At 43.5% G+C, this 24,085-nt stretch overlaps 1 protein-coding gene across 1 annotated transcript in view; it reads right to left on the reverse strand.

The window, feature by feature from the left end:
• GALNTL5 (polypeptide N-acetylgalactosaminyltransferase-like 5) overlaps nt 1-23,718 on the reverse strand; it is a 51,082-nt gene extending 27,364 nt beyond the window's left edge. Inside the window, exons 1-4 of the mRNA XM_005679667.2 lie at nt 23,457-23,718; nt 16,135-16,255; nt 7,252-7,418; nt 2,097-2,219 (exon numbers count right to left, since the gene is read on the reverse strand). Coding sequence (XP_005679724.1) covers nt 2,097-2,219; nt 7,252-7,418; nt 16,135-16,255; nt 23,457-23,718 — 673 coding nt within the window. The remainder of the gene's footprint in view (nt 1-2,096; nt 2,220-7,251; nt 7,419-16,134; nt 16,256-23,456) is intronic.

A 24,085-nucleotide genomic window follows, 5' to 3' on the forward strand; every position in this document is an offset into this window, starting at 1 on the left:
GGAGCCTGGTGAGTTACGGTTCGTGGGGTCACAGAGAGTCTAACACAACTGAAGGACTAAGTGCAGCGGAAAACGACTGGTAATAAACAACCAGTGTCAGCAAGGCTCCAGGGAGAGGGCCCTCTTGTACCCTGTGACGGAGCTGTTAATTGGTGCCATCTGTTTTAGGACAATTTGGCAGCATCCACCAAAATTTAAAATAAGAATTCCCTTTTGCCCAGCAAGTCCACTTTTAAGAAATTATCCCATAGGTACAAGCATTCATTTCCACAAAGGTGGAAGTACAAAAATTGCCAATGCAGCTTTTTTTTTTTCAGTAATTGTAAAAAGTAAAAATCAGGAAATGACAAATGGCTAAACAAATTATGGCAATCCATTATGGAATCCATATGGAATACTATACAAGGCTGCAAACAAAAACTGAGGTAACTGTCAGGCATCGTCACAGGAAAAGTTACAGAACATTAAACTGAAGTGGAAAGAGTAAGTCTCAGAATAGAGACAGTACAATTCCATTTATTTAAAAATCCTTAAATCCATGTGTGTGTCTCTGTGTACATGTGTGTATATATACACACACATATGTACACACATATGCATATTCATGCATAAAATCAATGTTCTGAAAAGACGCATGCCATTCAGTTTCAGTGGTTTGTATTGAATTTTGGACAGTTAGTATGTATTATCTGGTAGATGGCTTCCCTGGTGGCTCAGACAGTAAAGAATCTGCCTGTAATGCAGGAGACCTGGGTTGGTCCCTGGGTCAGGAAGATCCCCTGGAGAAGGAAATGGCAACCACTCCACTTTTCTTGCCTGGAGAATCCCATGGAGAGAGGAGCCTGGCGGGCTGCAATCCATAGAGTTGGACAGGACTGAGCAATGTAGTTAAGTAAGAGAATGTCTCAATTGATCAGGCCAATATAGAGAAAAAAAATGAAGACTCAGATTTTGCTTTTAGTTGGCCTTCGACTCAATAAGGAAATAGCCTTGCTAAGGAACCGAGACATTTCCTCAGATTGCCACATGGTGGGATCCTTAAACACCACCCCGCGCCTCTGGTCCTGGGTTAGTTTTCTGGGAGCAACCCTCTGCTTACCCGGGCTCCCAGGAAGCTCGATCATTAGGATTCCCCTCGGGACTCATTCCCTTGCTGGTGTCTCGTGTCTCACAGCTCAGGAGCTGCCCTTGGCAGAGGACTGGGCGGCCATCCCAAGGGACGCCGGAGGCCAGATGGGACCCCCGTGCTCCCGGCGGCTGAGACCTCCCTTCACGAGAAGCTGCCCCAGGAGGTCCCCCAGCTTTGGGATCTTCTGGAGTGTTCACCCCAAGGCTACGCCTTCCCGGGGGCTCCCAGCCAATCACTGTGCACCCTGTGTGGGCCCCCGAGAGCCAGGTGAACCCGACCGGCCACAGGGCCCCACTCAGGACTCCTCCAGTGTGCGGTCTTGGCTCAGGGGCTCCCGAATGGCCCACTCGAGCCCCTTCTGGGAGCCACACAGCAGACCGAAGGGCTTTCGGCCTTCCCTCCTTCCTTGCCTCCTTCCGCCGGGGTCAGACCAGAAGTTCCAGCCCACATTTCGTCCTCTCCCCTTTATCCTTCGCAGACACTTCTCTGTAAGCACTCCTCCTGTGTCATCCGGGCCTCTGCCTCCCAGAGGACCTGGACAGACCCCTTTCTAGCTCTGAGGTCCCCATGGGATCTCTGCAGCTACATCACAGCCCTGCTCTCCCTGTCAAGTCTTGCTTTCCTCACCCCTTTACCTGGTTCCCAAGACCACCTGGGGGGCCCCCTGCATGTACAACTTCATCCCAGAGTCTGTACCTGGGGGACGGTCCTGTAACAGGAGGCTGAGCTTATACCCCCTGCCCCCCGCGACGAGGATAACTTCTATTTGTCTTCTATTTGAAATAACAAAGTAACATCTTGAAGCACAATACTTTCAGAGTCAGACAAAGATTTAAGACTCATAAGGCTGAAATATATTCCTGCTCTTCTGTTTATGCCATGGAGACTCGTGAGGATGGTTTCCGCACGGGCAGGAAGACCTCTGGGACACAGACGTAGGGTCCTGTCTGGAGCAAAACCTTCATACCTGAAGCATGGGATGCTCCGGTCATCCTTGCTCGAATCAGCCCCTCTCTCTTTTTGTTTCTTATTAATTTAATCTTTCCTCGAAAAATTTCCAAGTGATAGTCAAGTTTCTCTTTCAAATCATCTGGAAAAAAAGAGTCAGCATTTGACAACTGCAAAGTATATTAACCAGTTTCTCATAATTTTGATTGATTCTTAAAAACTGCTATTCTGCAGATGTTCCAAACTCAAAAAAGAAAGTTTGATTGAATGAACATGCACAAAATGTGAACAAAAAGAGATTCAGCATTGAAATCAACTGTGAATATTCTTCTATGTTTCTAGTGAAATACTCCTTTCTCTCTCTCTTTTAACTTTTGGCCACACTTTGTGGCATGTGGGCTCTTAATTCCCCGACCAAGGATTAAACCCAGGCCCTCTGCATTGGAAACACAGAGTTCCAACCACTGGACCACCAGAGAAATCCATGAAATGCCTCTATTTTAATATATCATTATTAAAATTACAATAGGAAAAGCATAAATTATGGTGCTTCGGAGCACTCTGACTTTATTTATAACAGTTGTGCACCTAACTTGGTACTGACCCCCAGGCTGGTTATCAGCCACTGAAGTCTCAGCTTTCTCATCAGTGAGAAGGCAGAGCTAACGTAGTCCTTGCAGGAATGCCGTGAGAAGAAGAAATACATCACCAAGCACAGAGCCTGACACATAACAGTCACTCAGTACTCAGAGGTTAATATGATGATGATAAAGGAGGTCCTTTCCTTCTTGGATGGAAAGCTATGACCAACCTAGACATCGTATTAAAAAGCAGAGACAGCACTTTGCCCACAAAGGTCCTCATAATTAAAGCTATGTTTTTTTTCAGTAGTCATGTATAGATGTGAGAGTTGGTCCATAAAGAAGGCTGAGCACCGAAGAATTGATGCTTTTGAACTGTGGTGTTGGAGAAGACTCTTGAGAGTCCCTTCGACTGCAGGAGATCAACCAGTCAATCCTAAAGGAAATCAACCCTGAATATTCATTGCAAGGACTGATGCTGAAGCTGCAGCTCCAATACTTTGGCCACCTGATGTGAAGAGCCTACTCATTGGAAAAGACCCTGATGCTGGGAAAGACTGAAGGCAAGAGGAGAAGGAGGTGGCAGAGGATGAGATGGTTGGGTGGCATCACCGATTCAATGGATGTGAATTTGAGCAAACTCTGGGAGATGGTGGAAGACAGGAGAGCCTAATGTGCTGCACCCATGGGGTCAGAAAGAGGCAGACACAAGTAGGGGCTGAACAACAACAAGAGGTCAGTCTCTGGTGAGACACAGACGCCTCAGAGGTCAGAGAGTCTGGGGGCTGGGGACCAATAGAGGCAGGTTTACTGTAGTCTTGGCAGAAGAATGAAATAAACCTCTTTCCTTTTCTGTGAAAAGAGTGCCAGGGCCCTGCTCAGAGGTAGATTCCAGGCTGCACAGCTATACTTGAAGGGTAGAGGTAGCATCTCAGATCAGATGTCTGCAAACACCCTCCAACATCCAGGACTCAGAGGAACTCTGTGTGGCAGACATGGGAGGAAACAGGCCGTTCTGGCAGCGGTCATCGCTGACATGAAGTGGAGGCTTTGCGTCGTTCAGGAGATGGCCATGCCACGTGTGTGTAGTCAAGAGGGACCAGGACTATGAGAAAGGTGGACGGTAGCAGGTCAGCCCTGGACATGCCTCTCATGTAACTCAATGGAGGTGGTTGTCTGGGCTCCCGACCCCTGCCATCCCAAGCTGAGGGACTCCATCACCAGTACCTACTGGTATGAGCCAGAAAAGACTAGCTGTAGTTCAAGAGAGTTCTCCTAGAGCCAGCAGGAAATCATGGTAGATTAAAAGTGGGGGTGCATCAACCCTGAGCACCATCAGGACACAGAACACCCCATTTCCTGCATTTCCTGTGCTTGAGGTTCTGTATGGGTCCAGGACTAAGCTCCTTGGTGGGGCGGGTGAAATGACCACCCATCGGTGGCTGTGGATCCAGGACAAGTGGAGTATCTGGTCCACCATCTCTCAGCCATCAGTGGCGAGTCCTCTGATGCCTAAAGGACATCTGGGCAGACCTCCAGGTGTATCTCTGAACTCTTGGCGTAGTTCTAAAAGGCTGGGGCCCCTGGGAGTTCCTCAGTCCTCCTGGGACTGCACGTCCATGGCAGGATCTTCATCCTCTGGGTGAGACGTTAGACTTCACAGTCCAGCAAAGATCCCCCTGCCGCCTGCTCCTGGCTTTACTGGGGCCTTTTTCCCCACATGTGGCCAGATGTGTTGCTCAGTCAGATGAGGAACCTAGCCGTCCTTCTGCATCCCCTCCCACGCACAAAGCCAGAGATAAACAGTGCTGGACTCCTCGGACTAGCGTGGCTCCTACACAGTCCAGTTCAGCCGCTCAGCCGTGTCTGACTCTTTGCGACCCCATGGACTGCAGCATGCCAGGCCTCCCTGTCCATCACCAACTCCCAGAGCTTACTCAAACTCATGTCCATCAAGTCAGTGATGCCATCCAACCATCTCATCCTCTGTCCTCCTCTTCTCCTCCTGCCTTCCATCCTTCCCAGCATCAGGGTCTTTTCAAATGAGACAGTTCTTCGAATCAGGTGGCCAGAGTACTGGAGTTTCAGCCTCAGCATCAGTCCTTCCAATGAATATTCAGGACTGATTTTCTTTTTGATCTCCTTGCAGTCCAAGGGACTCTCAAGAGTCTTCTCCAGCACCACAGTTCAAAAGCATCAATTCCTCAGTGCTCAGCTTTCTTTATAGTCCAACTCTCACATCCATACATGGCTACTGGAAAAACCATAGCTTTGACTAGATGGACCTTTGTTGGCAAAGTAATGTCCCTACTTTTTAATATGCTGTCTAGGTTGGTCATAGCTTTTCTTCCAAGAAGTCATAGCTTTTCTTCCAAGGAGCAAGCATCTTTTAATGTCATGGCTGCAGTCACCATCTGCAGTGATTTTGGAGCCCAAATAAAAATAAAGTCTCTCACTGTTTCCATTGTTTCCCCATCTATTTGCCCGGAAGTGATGGGACTGGATGCCATGATCTTAGTTTTCTGAATGTTGAGTTTTAAGCCAACTTCTTCACTCTCCTCTTTCACTTTCATCAAGAGGCATTTTAGTTCTTCACTTTCTGCCATAAGGGTGGTGTCATCTGCGTATCTGAGGTTATTGATATTTCTCCTGGCAATCTTGATTCCAGCTTGTGCTTCATCCAGCCTGGCATTTCGCGTGATGCACTCTGCATAGAAGTTAAATAAGCAGGGTGACAATATACAGTCTTGACATATATTTGGAACCAGTCTGTTGTTCCATGTGCAGTTCTAACTGTTGCTTCCTGACCTGCATACAGTGCCTGGCCAATGAGTGAGATTCCTAAATGGAGCTGACACTAGCCCGAGTCCCATTCCACTCTTTTTTTGGCTGCACGGGTCTTTCTGGCTGTGCACAGGCTTTCTCTCTTGTGGGGAGCAGGGGTCTACTCTTTACTTGCAGTGCATGGGCTTCTCGCTGTGGTGGCTTCTCTTGTCGCAGAACGTGGCCTCTAGGCATCCAGGCTCAGTAGTTGTGGCGCACAGGCTGGGTTGCCCTGCAGCATGTGGGATCTCCCCAGATCAGGGATCGAACCTGTGTCCCCTGCACTGGCAGATGAATTCTTAACCGCCGAACCACAAAGGAAGTCCCCATTTCACTTTTGAGTTGGTGCATCTCAGTTGCTTCTCGAAGGTGAGCCTCCTCTTCTTTTCTTCCCTTGTCTCTTCTTCTTCCTTCCGTTGCTCCCCCTCTTTCTCCTGTCCCAGCCCATGGTGGGTCAGATTCACAGTAGATTAGGTAAACCTTTAGGCAGTATCCAATATGCATGCATTGCTTCCATGAGAAATGGACCCCACAGGCAACCTGCAGACCCCAGAGAGCTTATCCTTCATCTGGGTTCTCCCGGCTTGCCTCAGGTTTGGAATTAAGTTGTAAAACAGACAACTGAGTTCAAATGCTAAATGGAGCTCAGAAGATTTTGTTCTAGCGTTCTAGTTCTTTAAAATCGGTGAACATGAAGGAATAAACCCTTGAGTGTAGTTGGTGTGATTAGAATTCTTTAATGTAAAGCACCGGGATTGTGTCATTATCCTACATTAAGTCTTGGAATCATTCTCCATTTTCTCCAAATAAAATTCAAACAATGCCTTCATGAGGGGCTACTTTTTCCATTTCTGGTTTCATGCCCACCCCCTCCCTCCTAAAACTATACTCATACATAATTTACGTAAGCCCTTTCCCAGTGAGACAGTGGTAAGGAACCCGCCTGCCAAGGCAGGAGACCTAAGAAACACAGGTTTGATTCCTGGGTGGGGAAGATCTCCTGGGGAAGATCTCCTGGAGAAAGAAATGGCAACTCACTCCAGTATTCTTGCCTGGAAAATTCCATGGACAGAGGAGCCTGGCAGGCAACAGTCCATGGGGCAGCAAAGAGAAGGACTTGACTGAACGCATACACACACACACACACACACACACACACACACACACACACACACACAGACACCCTACATAAAATAAAAAACTATTCCAAACTCACCATATTTTCTGTGGCCTCTGGGCCATTTTCTCTGCCTAAAATACCTTCTCCTTCCCCTTCATCTATGTAATCTCAACTCATCTCAGTTCAGATGTCACTTTTGAAAAAAATGCTACTTTCTTGAAGTAGAGTTGATTTACAATGTTGTGTTAATTTCTACGGCACAGAAATTTCTACTGTTAATTTCTACTGTAGGGATTCACTTATGTATATTCTTTTTAATATTTTTTTTCCATTATGGTTTATCACCGGACAGTGAATATAGTTCTTTGTGCTACACAGTAAAAGCTTGTTGTTGATCCATCCTAGACATCACTTCTTCAACATCATCCACGACCTCTAAAGACCGGCTTGCCCCCACGTTTATCTGAAGTGCTAGCCACCCCATTAGCCCAACCAGAAGGTCAGGGACCAGACTCTCACATCACCATCAGTGCTCCAAAGTGCCTGCCTCGACACCCACCAAAAATGTTTTTTGTATAAAATAACTCAAGTGCCGCAGAGATAGCCCTACTTCAAAGACGATTAGAAAGATGGTCAGCATTCTCTCTTACCAAAATCACTCATGTCGTCTACCAAAATAATTTCTTCCAGGATATACTGTGAAGTGAGGGCCATGATGCTGGACAGTGTTCGAAACAAGGCACTAAATTCTTCATTGTGGAAACAAATGATGATGCTGGCAGTAGGCAGTCTGGCCGGGTACGTTTTTTTCCGACACCTGCAGACAGAGGAAGAAAATTATTCATCTAAAAGCATTAGATGTTTTGAGGACTCATTGAAACACTTTATTCACATTTTCCTCTTTATTCTTTTCATTGATGATTATGATGATGAGGTGACAGTACTCTTAAAACACAAAAATTAAGATGCAAAAATTTCTTTAAATGTCCTATGTTCTAATATTGTCTAGATCATTCCCCCCTTCTTAATGCCCATCATAATTGCTTTTTCCTGAGACTCTGTTTTGATAAAATTAGTTCTACTTTGGATATAGTATAAACATAAATTATACCTATATTTTCATTTCTATTAGAAAATGAATTAATAAGCTTATACACATTAAAAGGTTCAAATTAACTTTATTGTCCTATCTTCAAAGAAAATCCATGTGCTATTCCTACACTTGTATAGTCTGTTGGAACAAAGAAATGTAATAATGGATATGGTGCAATTAGATTTCTTCCAAGGATCTGGCTAAAAATGTTTTATTATTTTTTTGTGCACTTAAGGGAAATATGGACACTGAATTTTAGTAATATTAATTTTTAGCTATTAAGCATTGTTTGGATTGCTTCCTTATTGGGTTGTGTTTTGAAATATTTTGGTTGTAAACGACAATTGGAACTAGCTTAAGCTTAAGAAAGAGGTACATTGAAAAGGGGACCCAAAGGTCCCACAGGACCTAGTGATAGGCAGGCTCCTGGAGCATTCAAGAGCAATTCTCATTAGAGGTTCGAAAGTCACTCAGACATGCTCCATTTCTGCTCGTCTTCTCTTTCTTAACGTTCATTTATCTGGGTTCACTGGGTCTTAGTCGTGGCGCGCTCGATCTTTAGTCTTCCTTGCAGCACGTGGGTTATGCAGCTGCAGCGTTCCGGCACGCACACTCTTAGTTGTGACGTGTGGGGTCTAGTTGCCCAGGGCTGGAGGTCGGGCCCCCTGCACTGGCTTCCCAGAAACAGGTAGATCAAAAGGCCGACCCTCCGGTGAGATCACTGCCTTGTGCACGTGTGTGCTCAGTCGTGTCTGACTGTTTGCACCCCCAGGGACTGTAGTCCTCCAGGCTCTTCTGTCCAGGGGGGTTTTCAGGAAGAATACTGGAGTGGATGTCCTCTCCTACTCCAGGGGATCTTCTTGGCCCAGGGATCAAGCCCATATCCTCTTGCGTCTCCTGCATTGGCACGCAGATTCTTTATCACTCCTGCCACCTGGGAAGCCTAAGATCACTGTCTCATCAAAGAGTAAGTAGATGAGAGACGGGAATGAGGAGGCGAGGGTATCACCCCAAGAATGAGAGAGACGGTGAACTCAGACCACTGGATCATAGCGCTAATATTCTATCTAGTCCAAGTTTATCATTTTGAGAAAACTGCAAATTGAGCCCCTTCAGAGGAATGAGACAATGATACTGAAGGAGCCTGAATTCACATCACGTGAGTGTAAACCGCTAAGAGAAACCTAACGTGTATGGGTTTCTCCAAAATTAGCTGCTGAATGTTGCTGTGGTCTTTCTGTATAGAAAACCTCTCGGGCCTAAATACGTTTCTTTTCAGGGTGAAGGTAATTTGGACAAGCGCTTGGTTGTCCACATTTAGCTGGTCTTGTGCTTCGCTAACGCGATTCCCAACGGTCTAGTTAAAGCAGGACTGTTAGGGGTTGACTTGTGACCCCCTACTCAGCATTCTAACCACCAGGACCCCAGAATACGACCCAATCTGGAAATAGGGTTGCTGTAATAAGCGAGAGGTCATCTGGGCAGCCCATCTAGTAAGGCTGGTATCCTTACAAAAAGGGGACCCGAGGATACAGGGTGATGTGAAGAGACACAGGAAGAAAAGGGTCATCCCTAAGCCAAGGAGAGGGACCTGTACCATCCTCCCCGCAGCCCAGAAAAGAACCCCCCTGCCGACCAAGGTTTCTGACTTCCCAGCCTCCAGAGACCCCTGAGACAACAAATGGCTGTCATTGGAGCGTGCCAGTTTATGGAGGTTTATTATAGCAGCTCTACCAACCCAGCTGAAGAATGTTGCACTTTTATGTGCAGAAACACTCCTGAGCTTCTTTCCAGATGCATATTCTGATTAAGTACGTCTGGGGTCGGGCCTGGCATTCAGCGGGGCTGACACGCTTCTAGGGGCTCCCGGTGCTACTGGTCCTCAGACCACACTCTGAGTCGGAAGGGTCTAGCGGGCAAATACACGAAATGACAGTCCTCTAAGCATGTCAGAAAAAACATCTTGATAAGTGACTGATAAACCATTCTGTAAACAGTTATTTACTTGTCTAAACTGTTCAATTGGAGAAGGCATTGGCAACCATTCCAGTACTTGTGTCTGGAAAATCCCATTGGCAGAGGAGCCTGGTAGGCTGCAGTCCATGGGGTCGCAAAGAGTCAGACATGACTGAGCGACTTCACTCTCACTTTTCACTTTCACTCATTGGAGAAGGAAATGGCAACCCACTCCAGTGTTCCTGCCTGGAGAATCCCAGGGACAGGGGAGCCTGGTGGGCTGCTGTTATGGGGTCGCACAGGGTCGGACAGGACTGAAGCAACTTAGCAGCAGCAGCAGCAAACTGTTAAATTATGGCCATGGCGGGGAGGTCAGGGGGAACTTGCCTAAATCCAATCTTAAATAAAACTCACTTTTCTAAATAAGTCTTGGATCAAAGAGAAATAAACGGCAAATTATTTAGGAAGGAGTGCTATGACAAACCTAGACAGCGTATTAAAAAAGCAGACATATCACTTTGCCAACAAAAGTCCATCTAGTCAAAGCTATGGTTCTTCCAGTAATCACGTACAGATGGTAAGCTGGACCGTAAAGAAGGCTGAGTGCTGAAGAAGTGATGCTTTTTAAACCGGTCCTGGAGAATACTCTTGAGAGTCCCTTGGACTGCAAGGAGATCAAATCAGTAAATCCTAAAGGAAATCAACCCTGAATAGTATTAGAAGGACTGATGCTGAAGCTGAGGCTCCAATACTTTGGCCACCTGATGTGAAGAGCTGACTCATTGGAAAAGATGCTGAGAAAGACTGAAGGCAAAAGGAGAAGGGGCCAGCAAAGGATGAGATGATTAGATAGCATCACTGACTCAATGGACATGAATTTGAGCAAACACTGGGGCGTAGGGCCTGGTGTGCTGCAGCCCACGGGGTTGCAGAGAGTTGAACCCAACTTAGTGACCAAACGACAATAACAATTTAGAGATTTGCAAGCCTGAAAACACAGCATGTTAAAACCTAATATATAGGGCTTCCCTGGTGACTCAGTGGTGAAGAATCTGCCAGCCGTTGCAGGAGACATGGTTCTGATCCTTGGTCTGGGACGATCCCGCATGCTGGGGAGCAACAAAGCCCAGGTGCCTCCACTACCGGGCCTGTGCTGCAGAGCCGGCAAGCCGCAACCACTGGAGGCCGAGCGCCGAGGGCCCGCCACGACCGCCAGAGGCCGAGCGCCGAGGCCCGTGCTCTGCAACAAGAGAAGCCAGCACAGGGAGGAGCTCGTCCCCCATGACTAGAGAGAAGCCCCCGTTCGCCACAACTAGGGAAAGCACACGCAGCAACAAAGACCCAGCGCAGCCAAGTATGACTCTCTAAATAAAGAACTGTTAAGAAAAAATGTAATGTACATAGCTAAATCCTAGTCAGAAGAAAACGAATACTTATAAACATATTATAATCATCTAAGGAAGAGATGAAATAAACTGTTTTAACTTTATAGAAGGGCAAAAAGACCACAAAAATGCATCAGGAGAAAGAAGACACAACCCCATAAAGGCAACTGGAAACTAATGAGTTAGAAGACAAAAAAAGTAAAATTGATAAATCAAAGCAAAAGTTAGTTTTCTGAAAGATGACTAATATATATCAATTTCTACCAAGCTTTTGAAATCGAGAAGAAAAATGTACAAAAATAAGAATGAGAATGAACGCAAGGTGCCAGAAAAGGTGAAAGAGAATTACAAAAACAGGATGTGTGAACTTTAAGCCAATAGATTTGAAAGCAAATGAAGAAGATTTTTATTAGAATAGATAGCTCTGAATAGACCCTAGAAATAGAAAGCTTGAGCAGAACAATCAATAATCTTAGAAAACAACTAACATTTTTCCATGTCTGACAGCAGAAAATGGAGCAGTGATTCATAATTACCAGACAAGTTCCATTTCAAAATAAGAAATACATAATGATGATATTTCAATGATATAGAGCATAGAGATATAGAGAAAACATACAAATTCATTTTATGGAACTAGGAGAAGGCAATGGCACCCCACTCCAGTACTCTTGCCTGGAAAATCCCATGGACAGAGAAGCCTGATAGGCTGCAGTCCATGAGGTCACAAAGAGTCGGACACGACTGAGTGACTTCACTTTCACTTTTCACTTCCTGCATTGGAGAAGGAAATGGCAACCCACTCCAGTGTTCTTGCCTGGAGAATCCCAGGGACAGGAGAGCCTGCAGTATTAATTTGATATAAAAATCTGATGACAGTAACTCAAAGAAGAAAAACAAAGCAGAGTTTCTTAAACCTGAGTCTTGCATAGGCTCAGAAGAAAAAAACTGTCAACCCTCCAGGGCTGATTTCAGTGACTTTAATGTTTCCCAAATATGCATATGCAAATGAAAGTCAACCTTGTGTTCATAAGCTCTTGGAGGTGGTGGCGGTGGTGCATGCTCAGTCATGTCCGACTCTTTGTTATCCGTGGACTGTAGCCCTCCGGGCTCCTTTGTCCACAGAATTCTCCAGGCAAGAATCCTGGAGTGGGTTGCCATCTCCGTCTCTAGGGAATCGTTCTTACCCAGGGATTGAACTTGCATCTCTTGGTCTCCTCCATTGCAGGTGAATTCTTTACCACTGGCACCACCTGGGGAGCCTCTTATAAGCTCTTACATAACCATAAATAAAGTTGTAAACTATTAGTAAAATACAGCTAAAATTCAGTTAAATTACAATTAAACTAATTTTACTTTCGGGTTGTGTTTTGCTGAAATGAAATTACCACATACAACCCATGTGCTTCCTGTTACAGCAAAGTTTCTTTGAATTAGACAAGTCCGTGCTTGGGTGCTACACCACTTCATTCATGTCCAACTCTTTGCTGCCACATGGACTGTAGCTCACCAGGCTCCTCTATTCACGGGATTCTCCAGGCAAGAATCCTGGAGTGGGTTGCCATGCCCTCCTCCAGGGGCTCTTCTCAACCCAAGGATTGAGCCCTCATCTCTTCCACCTCCTGCACTGGCAGGCGGGTTCTTTACCACGAGCACCACCGGGGAAGCCCTGAATAGCCAGTGCGACTATATATTATATGACTGCTCACATCTCCAAGGACACAAAATTTTAAAATTTTCACAGAGAAATTGTAGACTTCTGAGGAACACTGATACAAACTAATCTAATTTATACAGGTCAAAACAATTAGACAAAATATTAGCAGATCAAATAAAACAGCATTTTAGAAAAATAGTATAACTAAGGTTAGTTTATTTCAGGAATGTAAGGATGGCTCAACATAAGTTATCAATAATTTGATGGGAGAAAGCCATAGTGATCATGCTAAGAAATTATTTGATAGAATTTAGCAGTCATTTCTGATTAGAATAAAATCCTAAGTCAAAATAAACCCACTCTCAATTGCCATAGCTTTGGCCAGTCATTGAACATGCCAGAAGTGGACTCTGCTACCAAGAGAGAAATTCTGTTGCTCCTCCAGAATCCTCTGGCATTATTCTGACACACCCATGAGAAGAATTGTTTTTAAAGAAAGGGAAGGAAAATGAATGTTAATAAATAAAGGAGAAAATTTCAAGTGAAGGAACAGAAAGAAATGTCTTTAGTGTAATCAAAGGTATTTAGCAGAAGTCAATCACAAACACTGAAAAATTAATTCCTAAAAAAATAATTCCCAACTCATTCTACAAGGCCAACAACACTCTGATGATAAAACCAGACAAGGATGTTCAATAGCACTCTTGACAAACACTGATATAAAATTCCAAACAAAATTTTGGAATTTCAGCAAAATCAAATGCAATAATATATAAAAAGGATAAGGCATCATAACCAAGTAGGGGATATCCCATAAATGTAACCTCTGTTTAACATTAGAAAATGAACATAATTTACCATCTTTACAAGCTAAAGACACACACACCTCAATGCACAGAAAAGGGTGTGACAAAATCCAATATCCATCTGACGAAAAACTCTCAACAAACTAGGAACAGAAGGGAATTTCTGCCACCTGGAAAAGAGCATCTATGAGAAAGCCTAAAGATAACGTCATACTCACTGGTGAAAACCAGAGTGTTAAGATAAAGAACACAGCAAGGTTGTCCAATATCACCCCTTCTACTCAACACTGTACTAGAGATTTTAGCCAGTGTGATAAGTTAAGACAAAGAAAAGCATCCAGACTGGAAAGGAAGAAGGAAAAGTGCAGATGTCATGATCATCTTCAGAGAAAATCCAGTGAATAAAGTTTTATGATCCTGGGCTGAAAGCAGAAACAAATTATAAAAAATATTGAACTCCATTAAAATGAAAAAACTTTTGTTTTTCAAAAAGCACTAACTATTGAGAGAATGAAAAAACAAACCATGGACTAGGAGAAAATATTTGTAATTATATATATGATAAAGGTCTTAAACCTAAATATATAAAAATTTCCCAAAACTCAATAATAAGAAAAGAAATAATCCAATTTCAAAACAGGCAAAATATTTGAAGTTTAAATTTAAAATGGGCAAACTATAAGGAAGATACACAGATAGCAAGTAAACACATAAATAGATGCACAATATCATTAAATATCAGGAAAATGCAAATTGAACCTCAGTGAGATCCCACTACACACTCATTAGACTGGCCAAAATAAAAGAGACTGTTCACACCAAGAGTTGGCAAAAAGGTGGAGGAATTGGAAACTTCATAGATTGCTACAGTGATCAAAACGGTATGGTAGTGGCATGAAAAACACACACACAGATCAATGGAACAGAGTAGAAAGTCCAGAAATAAATCCACACATATGGTCAATTAATTTACATTACAATGAGCTCAAACAAATGAGCCAAGAATATAAAATGTGGGAAAAAGTCTCTTCAATAATTGGAAAAACTGAACAGCCACATGCAAAGAAGAAAATTGGATCTCTATCTTATACCATATTCTCAAGTTAATTAGAAATGAATGAAATGAATATAAGACCTAAAACTGTTAATCTCCTAGAAGAAAAGATAGGCAGTAAGCTCTTTGACATCAGTCTTGAATTTTTCTGGATATGACACCAAAAGCAAAGTAACAAAAGCAATAATAAACAACTGGGACTGTATCAAACCAAAAAGCTTCTGCACAGCGAAGGAAACTTTCAAGGAAACAAAAAGGCAACCTACGGAACAGGAGAAAATACTTGCAAATCATATATCTGATAGGGTATTAATATCTAACATATGAAAAGAAGTCACACAACTTAATAGTGAAAAAACAAATCAATCAGATTTAAAAATGGGCAGAGGATCGGAAGAGACATTTTTTTTCCCCAAAGAAGACATATAGATGGGCAACAGGCACATGAAAAGATGCACAACATCACAAATCATCAGGAAAACGTAAATCAAAACCACAAGGACATACCACTTCACACCTGTCTGAAAGGCTCTTATCAAACATCCAAGAAGTAACAAGTGTTGGGGGGACGAGGAGAAAAGGGAATCCTTGTGCACCATTGGTGGGAATGTAAACTGGTTCAACTACTATAGAAAACCAGTATTGGAAGTTCCTCAAAAAATTAAAAATAGGACTGAGCCAGAAATTTCTCCTTTGGGTATTTATCTGAAGAAAACAAAAGCACTAACTCAAAAAGATATATGCACCCACCTTGTTCATTACAGCATTATTTACAAGAGCCAAGAGATGGAATCAACCTAAGTGTTTATGAGTGGTGAAGGGATAGAGAAAATATGATCTATATCTATCTATAAAGTTCATCCATTAAAAAGGAGGAAATCTCGCCATTTGCAAGAACATGAATGGATCTTGAGGGCACTTTGCTAAGTGAAACAAGTCGGAGAAAGACAAATACCACAAGATCTCACCTATGCGTAGAATCTAAAACAAAGGAACAAGAAACAGTACCTCTCCCCCCAAAAAACAAGTTCATAGATACAAAGAACAGATTGGTGGTTGCCAGAGGTAGGTGAAGGAGACAAAAATTCCAGTTGTAGAATAAATGTCACGGGGATGTAAGGTACAAGATGGCAACTGTAGCTGAAAACACTGTATGGCATATTTGAAAGTTACCAGAAAAGAGGATCTTAAAAGTTCTCATCACAAGGAAAAAATAACTATATTATGTATGGTGCCCCCGTGCTGGGTTCAGTCCCTTCAGTCTGGTCTGACTCTTTTGGACTCTATGGACTGTAGCCCACCAGGCTCCTCTGGCCATGGAATTTTCCAGGCAAGAGTACTGGAGAGGGTTGTCGTGCCTTTCTCCAGGGGATCTTCCTGACCCAGGGATCAAACCAGTGTCTCCTGCACTGCAGGTGGGTTCTTTACCATTGAGCCACTGGGGGAGCCCCTGTGTATGGTGATCAGTGTTACTTAGACTTACTGTGATGATCATTTTGCAATAAATATAAATATCAAATCATTATGTTGTCTATCTGAAATGAATATGTAATATGTAAAAAAAAAATCAGAGGGAACATACATGACATTCCTCGTATCTGGCACGCTTCTGTAGTGGCCCAAGTTTTTACTGATAATGTGATTAAATCCATATGTTGAATATCCATGAATAAGTTCTGGGATTGAATAGTTAAAATTCTCACCTGAAAGAAAAGGTGTTAAGTCACATAAGTATAGGTTTACCACCGTCACATTGATAAAGGACAATAACAAAGATATCCTCCCTGAATTCACTCCCTGTATAACATGTCAGAGTAGTTTTTGTGGAACCTAAACTATGCCCAGACGACAAGGTTAAAATCAAAGGATTCACGCTGCTGCTGCTAAGTCGCTTCAGTCGTGTCCAACTCTGTGTGACCCCATAGACGGCAGCCCACTAGGCTCCCCCGTCCCTGAGATTCTCCAGGCAAGGACACTGGAGTGGATTGCCACTTCCTTCTCCAGTCCGTGAAAGTGAAAAGTGAAACTGAAGTCGCTCAGTCACGTCTGACTCTAAGCGACCCCATGGACTGTAGCCCACCAGGCTCTGCCGTCCATGGGATTTTCCAGGCAAGAGTACTGGAGTGGAGTGCCATCGCCTTCTCCGCAGAGCCCTTAGCAAAACCTGAACAATGAGTTACCCTCAGTCATTCAGTCTCTCCAGAGAAGTATGGCTTGGCCTCCTTGGTCACATCATGATTCACAACTGTCCTGTGAAGCTATATTGACTGAGGGGTTTAGGGAAGGTGAGAGCTAGTCCCTCTTCCAAAACTGTTTGAGAGAATACAACAAGACGACCGAGGACAGCCAACACATCAGTGTGCAGCAGTGTTAGTCACTCGGTCGAGTCTGACTCTTAGTGACCCCACAGACTGCAGTCCAACAGGCTGCTCTGTCCATGGAATTCTCCAGGCAAGAATACTGGAGTGGGATGCCACTGCCTTCTCCAGGGGATCGTCCCAACACAGGGATTGAATCTGGGTCTTGCCCATTGCAGGTAGACTCTTTACCAACTGAGTCACCAGGGAAGCCCATTAGTCATAACAATAAATAAAGTTGGCATAAAGTGAAAGAAAGTGAAGTCGCTCAGTCATGTCTGACTCTTTGCGACCCCATGGACTGTAGCCCACCAGGCTTCTCCATCCATGGAATTTTCTAGGCAAGAGTACTGCGGTGGGTTGCCATTTCCTTCTCCAGGGGAATTTTCCATTAAAAGATTAAAAAAAAAAAAACTCTTAGATGGTAATAAAAACCAAAATGAAACCATAAAAGATAAATAAGATGAACTAACATGGTTAAAAGTGGAAGAATGGTCAAAGAATACAGGAGTCAAAATATTTTTTAAAGTATAGAATTCACTGGAAGGACAACCCAGAAAGTCATTTTATACTTACAGTAAGTTACAACAAAGATTTAATAGTCATGAGCTTGTAGACATCAAATAATGCTGCAACAAAATGCTTAAAGAAAACACTTTAAATATATCAATATATACTGCCACAAATAAACAGAAACAGAATTTTTAAAGAACACCTGCGAATCAGAGAAAAAGTCAGAAACTGGAATGATGCAATTAGTTAAGTGTCCTTGGTAGATTTATATTGTGCTCTGTTTATGGGAGAATGAACTGTCTTTTCCATTGCCCGAGGAATGTTTTCCAAAACTGATATAAATTCTATGTTGCTTTTAAAGCGGGTTCCCATCAACAAGCAGTAACCCCATTTCTTTTAGGTCCTCTTTCTTACACCTAAAAAAATCCTTGGCATGACACAGCAGACAAGCGTGGGGGTTCCCTGAAACATGGAGGTAAGGGGCCAGATTGGCTAGGGGTCTCAGGACTGGAGGAAGGACACAGTGGGCTCCTGATTTCTTTGTTGCCTCCCATAAATCCCACACTTCAGGTCAGTGCAGTTCAGTTCAGTCGCTCAGTCGTCTCCGACTCTTTGCGACCCATGGACCGCTGCACGCCAGACCTCTCTGTCCATCACCATCTCCCAGAGTTTACTCAAACTCATGTCCATTGGGTCGGTGATGCCAGCCAACCATCTCATCCTCCGTCGTTCCCTTCTCAGACAGGGCGCTGTCAGAACCTGCAAGAGGAACCACTAATAGGCGCAGGCAAAACAAGCTCCCGGCTAAGCCTGTTCCACCTAGCCCCGGGGCCAGGAAAGGGGACAAACAGAACCACCGAAAACTTCCGGCAACAGCCGCTCTAGGCCAACCGGCACCAACGGGAGAACCACAGCGCCCCCTGTGGCTCCCAGGAATACACACGCGTGCTCAGCTGCTCAACAGTATCCAACTCTCTTTGACCCGGTGGACTGCAGCCCGCCAGGCTCTTCCGTCCGTGGAATTTCCAGGCAAGAGTACTGGAGTGGGTTGCCATTTCCTTCTCCAGGGACTAATACATGATGATCCTAAATAGAAGCATGCCAAAAACCAGCCGCAAAAATACATGAAACAAAGCCCAATAGAGTTGAAAGTAGAAACAGACAAACCCACAATTATAATCCGGGTCTTCAACACCCACTCTTAACAACTGTCAGAACTACCAGCCAAAAATGCAGCAAGGATACAGAAGAACTGAACAATACAATCAGCCAACCAGATCTAATTGAGATTATATTTATATATGAAGCACTTCACCTAACAATATCAGAATACAATTTTTTTTTTCAAGTATCCATAGAGCATTCACCAAGATAGACCATATCCTGGATGATAAAACAAACCTCAAAGAAACCGAAAAGAATTGAAATCAGGCTCTCCTCCTCACTAGGGAGTAGTGAATTTTGCTTCTGGAATATGTGCTGTGTTCAATCATGTCCAACTCTTTCTGACCCCATGGACTGTGGCCCACCAGGCTCCTCTGTCCTGGTACTTTTTGAGGCAAGAAGCCTGGAGTGCATTGCCATTTCCTACTCCAGGGGATCCTCCTGACCCAGGGATTGAACCCGCGTCTTTTGTGTCTCCTGTTTTGGCAGACGAATTCTTTCCCACTGTGGCACCTGGCTTATTTTATAAAAGGCACCTTTTATTTTATAATACTTCTTGAATAAAACCCTTCAAAAGAGAATAAAAATGTACAGCATGGTGACTACAGTTAACATACTCCATTATATACTGTATTGTACACTTGAAAGTTGCTGAGAGAGTAGATCTTAAAAGTTGTCATCACATGAAAAAAATTTAACTATGTGTGATGATGGATGTTAATGAAATTTATTGTGGTAACTAAGTTATGACCAACCTAGACAGCATATTAAAAAGCAGAGACATTACTTTGCCAACAAAAGTCCATCTAGTCAAGGCTATGGTTTTTCCAGTAGTCATGAATGGATGTGAGAGTTGGACTAATAAAGAAAGGTGAGCACTAAAGAATTGATGCTTTTCAACTGTGGCGTTGGAGGAGACTCCTGAGAGTCCCTTGGACTACAAGGAGATACAACCAGTCCATCCTAAAGGAGATCAGTCCTGGGTGTTCATTGGAAGGACTGATGTTGAAGCTGAAACTCCAATACTTTGGCCACCTGATGTGAAGAGCTAACTCATTTGAAAAGACCCTAATGCTGGGAAAGATTGAGGGCAGGAGGAGAAGGAGAGGAAAGAGGATGAGATGGTTGGATGGCATCATCGACTCGATGCACATGGCTTTGGGTGGACTCCGGGAGTTGGTGATGGACAGGGAGGCCTGGCGTGCTGCGATTCATGGGGTCACAAAGAGTCGGACACGACTGAGCGACTGAACTGAACTGATCTGTTTTGCAATATATGTGTGCATACGTGCCTGCTCAGTCCCTTCAGTCCTGTCTAATCTTTGTGACCCTATGGACTGTATGTGGCCCACCAGGCTCCTCTGTCCATGGGATTCTCCAGGTAAGAATACCGGAGTATGTTTCATGCCCTCCTCCAGGGGATCTTCCCAACTCAGGGATAGAACCCGCCTCTCTTGCATTGCAGGCAGATTCGTTACTGCTAACCTCCTGGGGAAGCGCTTGTAATGTATACATATATAAAATCATCATTGTACACTTAAAACAAGCTCAATATTATATACCAATTACATCTCAATTTTAAAAAGAATGAAAAGAGAAGGCACAGACTTGTGCAAAATATTTGCAACTCACGTATCAAAGGATTTGAAACTAGCATATATAAAGTCTTAGAAATCCCAATCTTTAAAGTCTTAGAAATCAGAAGACAAACATCCCAATTTGAAAATGGACGGGAGCTTCCCTGGTGGTTCAGTGGTAAAGAATCCGCCTGCCAATGCATTAGACACAGGTTTGATCCCTGATCACGGAAGATACCACATGGCTCCGAGCAGCTAAGCCCAAGTGCCAAAACTACTGAAGTCCCAGCTCCTAGAGCCCGAGCTCTGAGATAAAGAAGCTCACACACCACAGCTAGAGAGTAAGCCCCACTCGCCTCAGCCAGAGAAAAGCCCACGCGGCCACAAGGACCCCGCACAGCCAGAAATGAATGAGAAGGTGGATGGAAGACTTGGAGAAGCCCCTTATAAAAGATGATGTGTGGCCATCAACCACATGAAAAGGTGCTCAAAAACCCTTAGTCGTAGGAAAATGCAAATTAAGGCTACACTGATACCTGCCATTTCTCACCCATCATAATGGCTAAACTCTAGATATCTGACCATGTAAGGTGTTGACCAATCTGGAGAGGATGGATTCTCCTCCACTGCTGAAGGGAATAGGCACTGGCACCCTTACTTTGGAACACGGTTTGTCATTTTCTTTAAAGTTGAGCATTTTATTGTGGTTCAGTTGCTAAGTCATGTACGACTCTTTGCAACCCCACAGACTGCATCAGCCAGGCTTCCCTGTCCTTCATTATCTCCCGGAGCTTGCTCAAACTCATGTCCATTGAGTCAATGCTGCCATCCAACCATCTCATCCTCTGTCATCCGCTTCTCCTCCTGCCTTCAATCTTTCCCAGCATCAGGGTCTTTTCCAATGAGTCAGTCCTTTACATCGGCTGGCCAAAGTATTGGAGCCCTGTCTTCAGCATCAGTCCTTCCGATGACTATTCAGGACTGATTTCTTTTACGATTGACTGGTTGGATCTCCTTGCAGTCCAAAGGACTCTCAAGAGTCTTCTCCAGCACCACAGTTTGAAAGCATCAGTTCTTTGTCCCCCAGCCTTCTTTATGGTCCTACTCTGACATCTGTGCATGACTACTGGAAAAAGCATAGCTTTAACTATACGGACCTTTGCTGGCAAAGTGATGTCTCTGCTTTTTAATACACTGTCCAGGTTTGTCATAGTTTTTCTTCCAAGGAGCAAGTGTCTTTTAATTTCGTGGCTGTAGTCATCCATCTGCACTGATTTTGGAGTTCAAGAAAACAAAATCTGTCGCTGCTTCTACTTTTTCCCCTTCTCTTTGCCATGAAGTGATGGGACCGGATGCCATGATCTTAGGTTTCTGACTGTTGAGTTTTAAGCCAGCTTTTTCACTCTTTTCTTTCACCCTCATCAAGAGGCCCTTCAGTCCCTCTTTGCTTTCTGCCATTGTAATGGTATCATCTGCATATCTGAGGTTGTTGATATTTCTCCTGGCAATCTTGATTCCAGCTATAAGTCACCCAGACCAGCATTTCTCATGATGTACTTTGCACATAAGTTAAATAAGTAGGGTGACAATATACAGCCTTGACATACTCCTTTCACAATTTTGAACCAGTCCATTGTTCCGTGTCCAGTCCTAACTGTTGCTTCTTGACTTGCATACGTTGAATTGCATAAGAATTTTCCACAGTTTCTTGTGATCCATACAGTCAGTCTGTAGTGTAGTCAATGAAGTATAAGTTTCTCTTGAATTCCCTTGCTTTCTCTATGATCCAATGAATGACAGGGGTTCAGATCATGACAAGACCTGGAGCTGACTGTGGCACAGATCATGAGCTCCTTATTGCGAAGTTCAGGCTTAAGTTGAAGAAAGTAGGGAAAACCACTAGGCCATTCAGGTATGATGTAAATCAAATCCCTTGTAATTATAGTGGAAGTGACAAATAGATTCCAAGGATTAGATATGGTAGAGTGCCTGAAGAACTGTGGACTGAGGTTTGTAACACTGTACAGGAGGTATTGACCAAAACCATCCCAAAGAAATGCAAGAAGGCAAAGCGGTCGTCTGAGGAGGCTTTACAAATTTAGCTGAGAAAAGAAGAGAAGTGAAAGGCAAGGGAGACAGAGAAAGATACACCCAACCGAATGCAGAGTTCCAGAGAATAGCAAGGAGAGATAAGAAAGTCTTCTTAAGTGAACAGTGCAAAGAAATAGAGAACAATAGAATGGGAAAGACTAGAGATCTCTTCTAGAAAATTGGAGATACCGAGGTAACATTTCATGCAAAGATGGACACAATAAAGGACAGAAATGCTAAGGACCTAACTGAAGCAGAAGAGATTAAGAAGAGGTGGCAGGAATACACAGAAAAACTATACAAAATCGGTCTTAAAGATTGGACATCCACTATCCTGTGGTCACTCACCCAGAGCCAGACAACCTGAAGCGTGAAGTCAAGTGGGCCTTAAGAAGCATTACTACGAACAAAGCTAGTGGAGGTGATGGAATTCCAGTTGAGCTATTTCAAATCCTAAAAGATGATGCTGTGAACGTGCTGCACTCAGTTTGTCAGCAAATTTGGAAAACTCAGCTGTGTTCACAGGACTGGAAAAGGTCAGTTTTCATTCCAATCCCAAAGAAGGGCAATGCCAAAGAATGTTCAAACTACTGTACAATTGCCCTTACTTCACATGGTAGCAAGGTAATGCTCAAAATCCTTCAAGCTAGGCTTCAACAGTATGGGAACTGAGAACTTCCAGATGTATAAGCCGGATTTAGAAAAAGTGAAGCGTACAGCTTCCATATGAACCATCTATCCTATACCGAGGTATTTACCTAAGAGAAACAGAATATTTTTATACAAAGACTTATATGTGAATATTCATAGTGGCACTGCAATTTATTCTAGAACAGCCACAAATACACTTCAAATACATGCTATACTTTGCTTAAAGAAAATGAGGAAGATATCCACGGAGGAGGAAGAATGGGGGTGATGTTTTTACTGTACCTATTAAAATTTATTTCTTAGAAACACAGAAAGCTATCTGAAGCAAATATAGCAAATTACTTTAAAATTCTCACATTTATGAGGCAAATACATGCAAGCCTGTTTGTGTTATTTTCTCTCTGTGGTTATATATATATGAACATATATGAAATACTTCATAATTTAAAATTGCATTGCTCTAAAAAGGGCAGTCTCTTCCTCTTCCCAGTCTTCAACTTATGGTATATTTTTCCCTTACTGTGGCTAACAGGGGAAATCAAAATACTTACCTAATCTTAACAATGACTTCGGTTCTGCAGGTTCATCTTCACTAGCCCTTTGCACCCTCACGTTGTAAGCTCTCGGTATGTGCACTGAGTCAGCTTTGCTTCGCAGTTTTTCTCCAAGGGACCAAATTAATGGATTTCCTTTCTCCTGGGTCTTCTCTTGCTTCTTCACATGATTGTAGTGAAGATAAATACTAAAGACGGCTATCCAGATGCCGAATGTCAAGGAGGCACAGAGTAAGCTCTGAATTATAACATTTCTCATTGTAAACCTAGCATTTTTGAAGGTCCATTTTAATAGTTCCTAAACCAGAAGGATTTACGAGAAGCTGTATTAGATATTTTCATCGTTTGAGATCATCTACTTGGCTTAAATTCAGTTTACAGTGTTTTTAAAACAGGATCATTTTGACATCAGTGCTCATCTCCTACTTTGATAAGATAAAGTGTACCCTTAGGAAAAAACCTCTTAAAACTCCATATTCCTAAGATTTCTGCTGGGCTGTAGTTGTGCCATGCAGGATCTTCATGTCGAGTGTGGGCTGTTAGTAACAGTGTGTGGGATCTAGTTCCCTGACCAGGGATCAAACCCAGGCCCCCTGCATTGGGAGTGCGGATCCCCAGGGAAGTCC

This window comes from Capra hircus, chromosome 4 (genome assembly GCF_001704415.2).
Source record: "Capra hircus breed San Clemente chromosome 4, ASM170441v1, whole genome shotgun sequence".
In the NCBI taxonomy this organism is placed as follows: Eukaryota; Metazoa; Chordata; class Mammalia; order Artiodactyla; family Bovidae; genus Capra; species Capra hircus.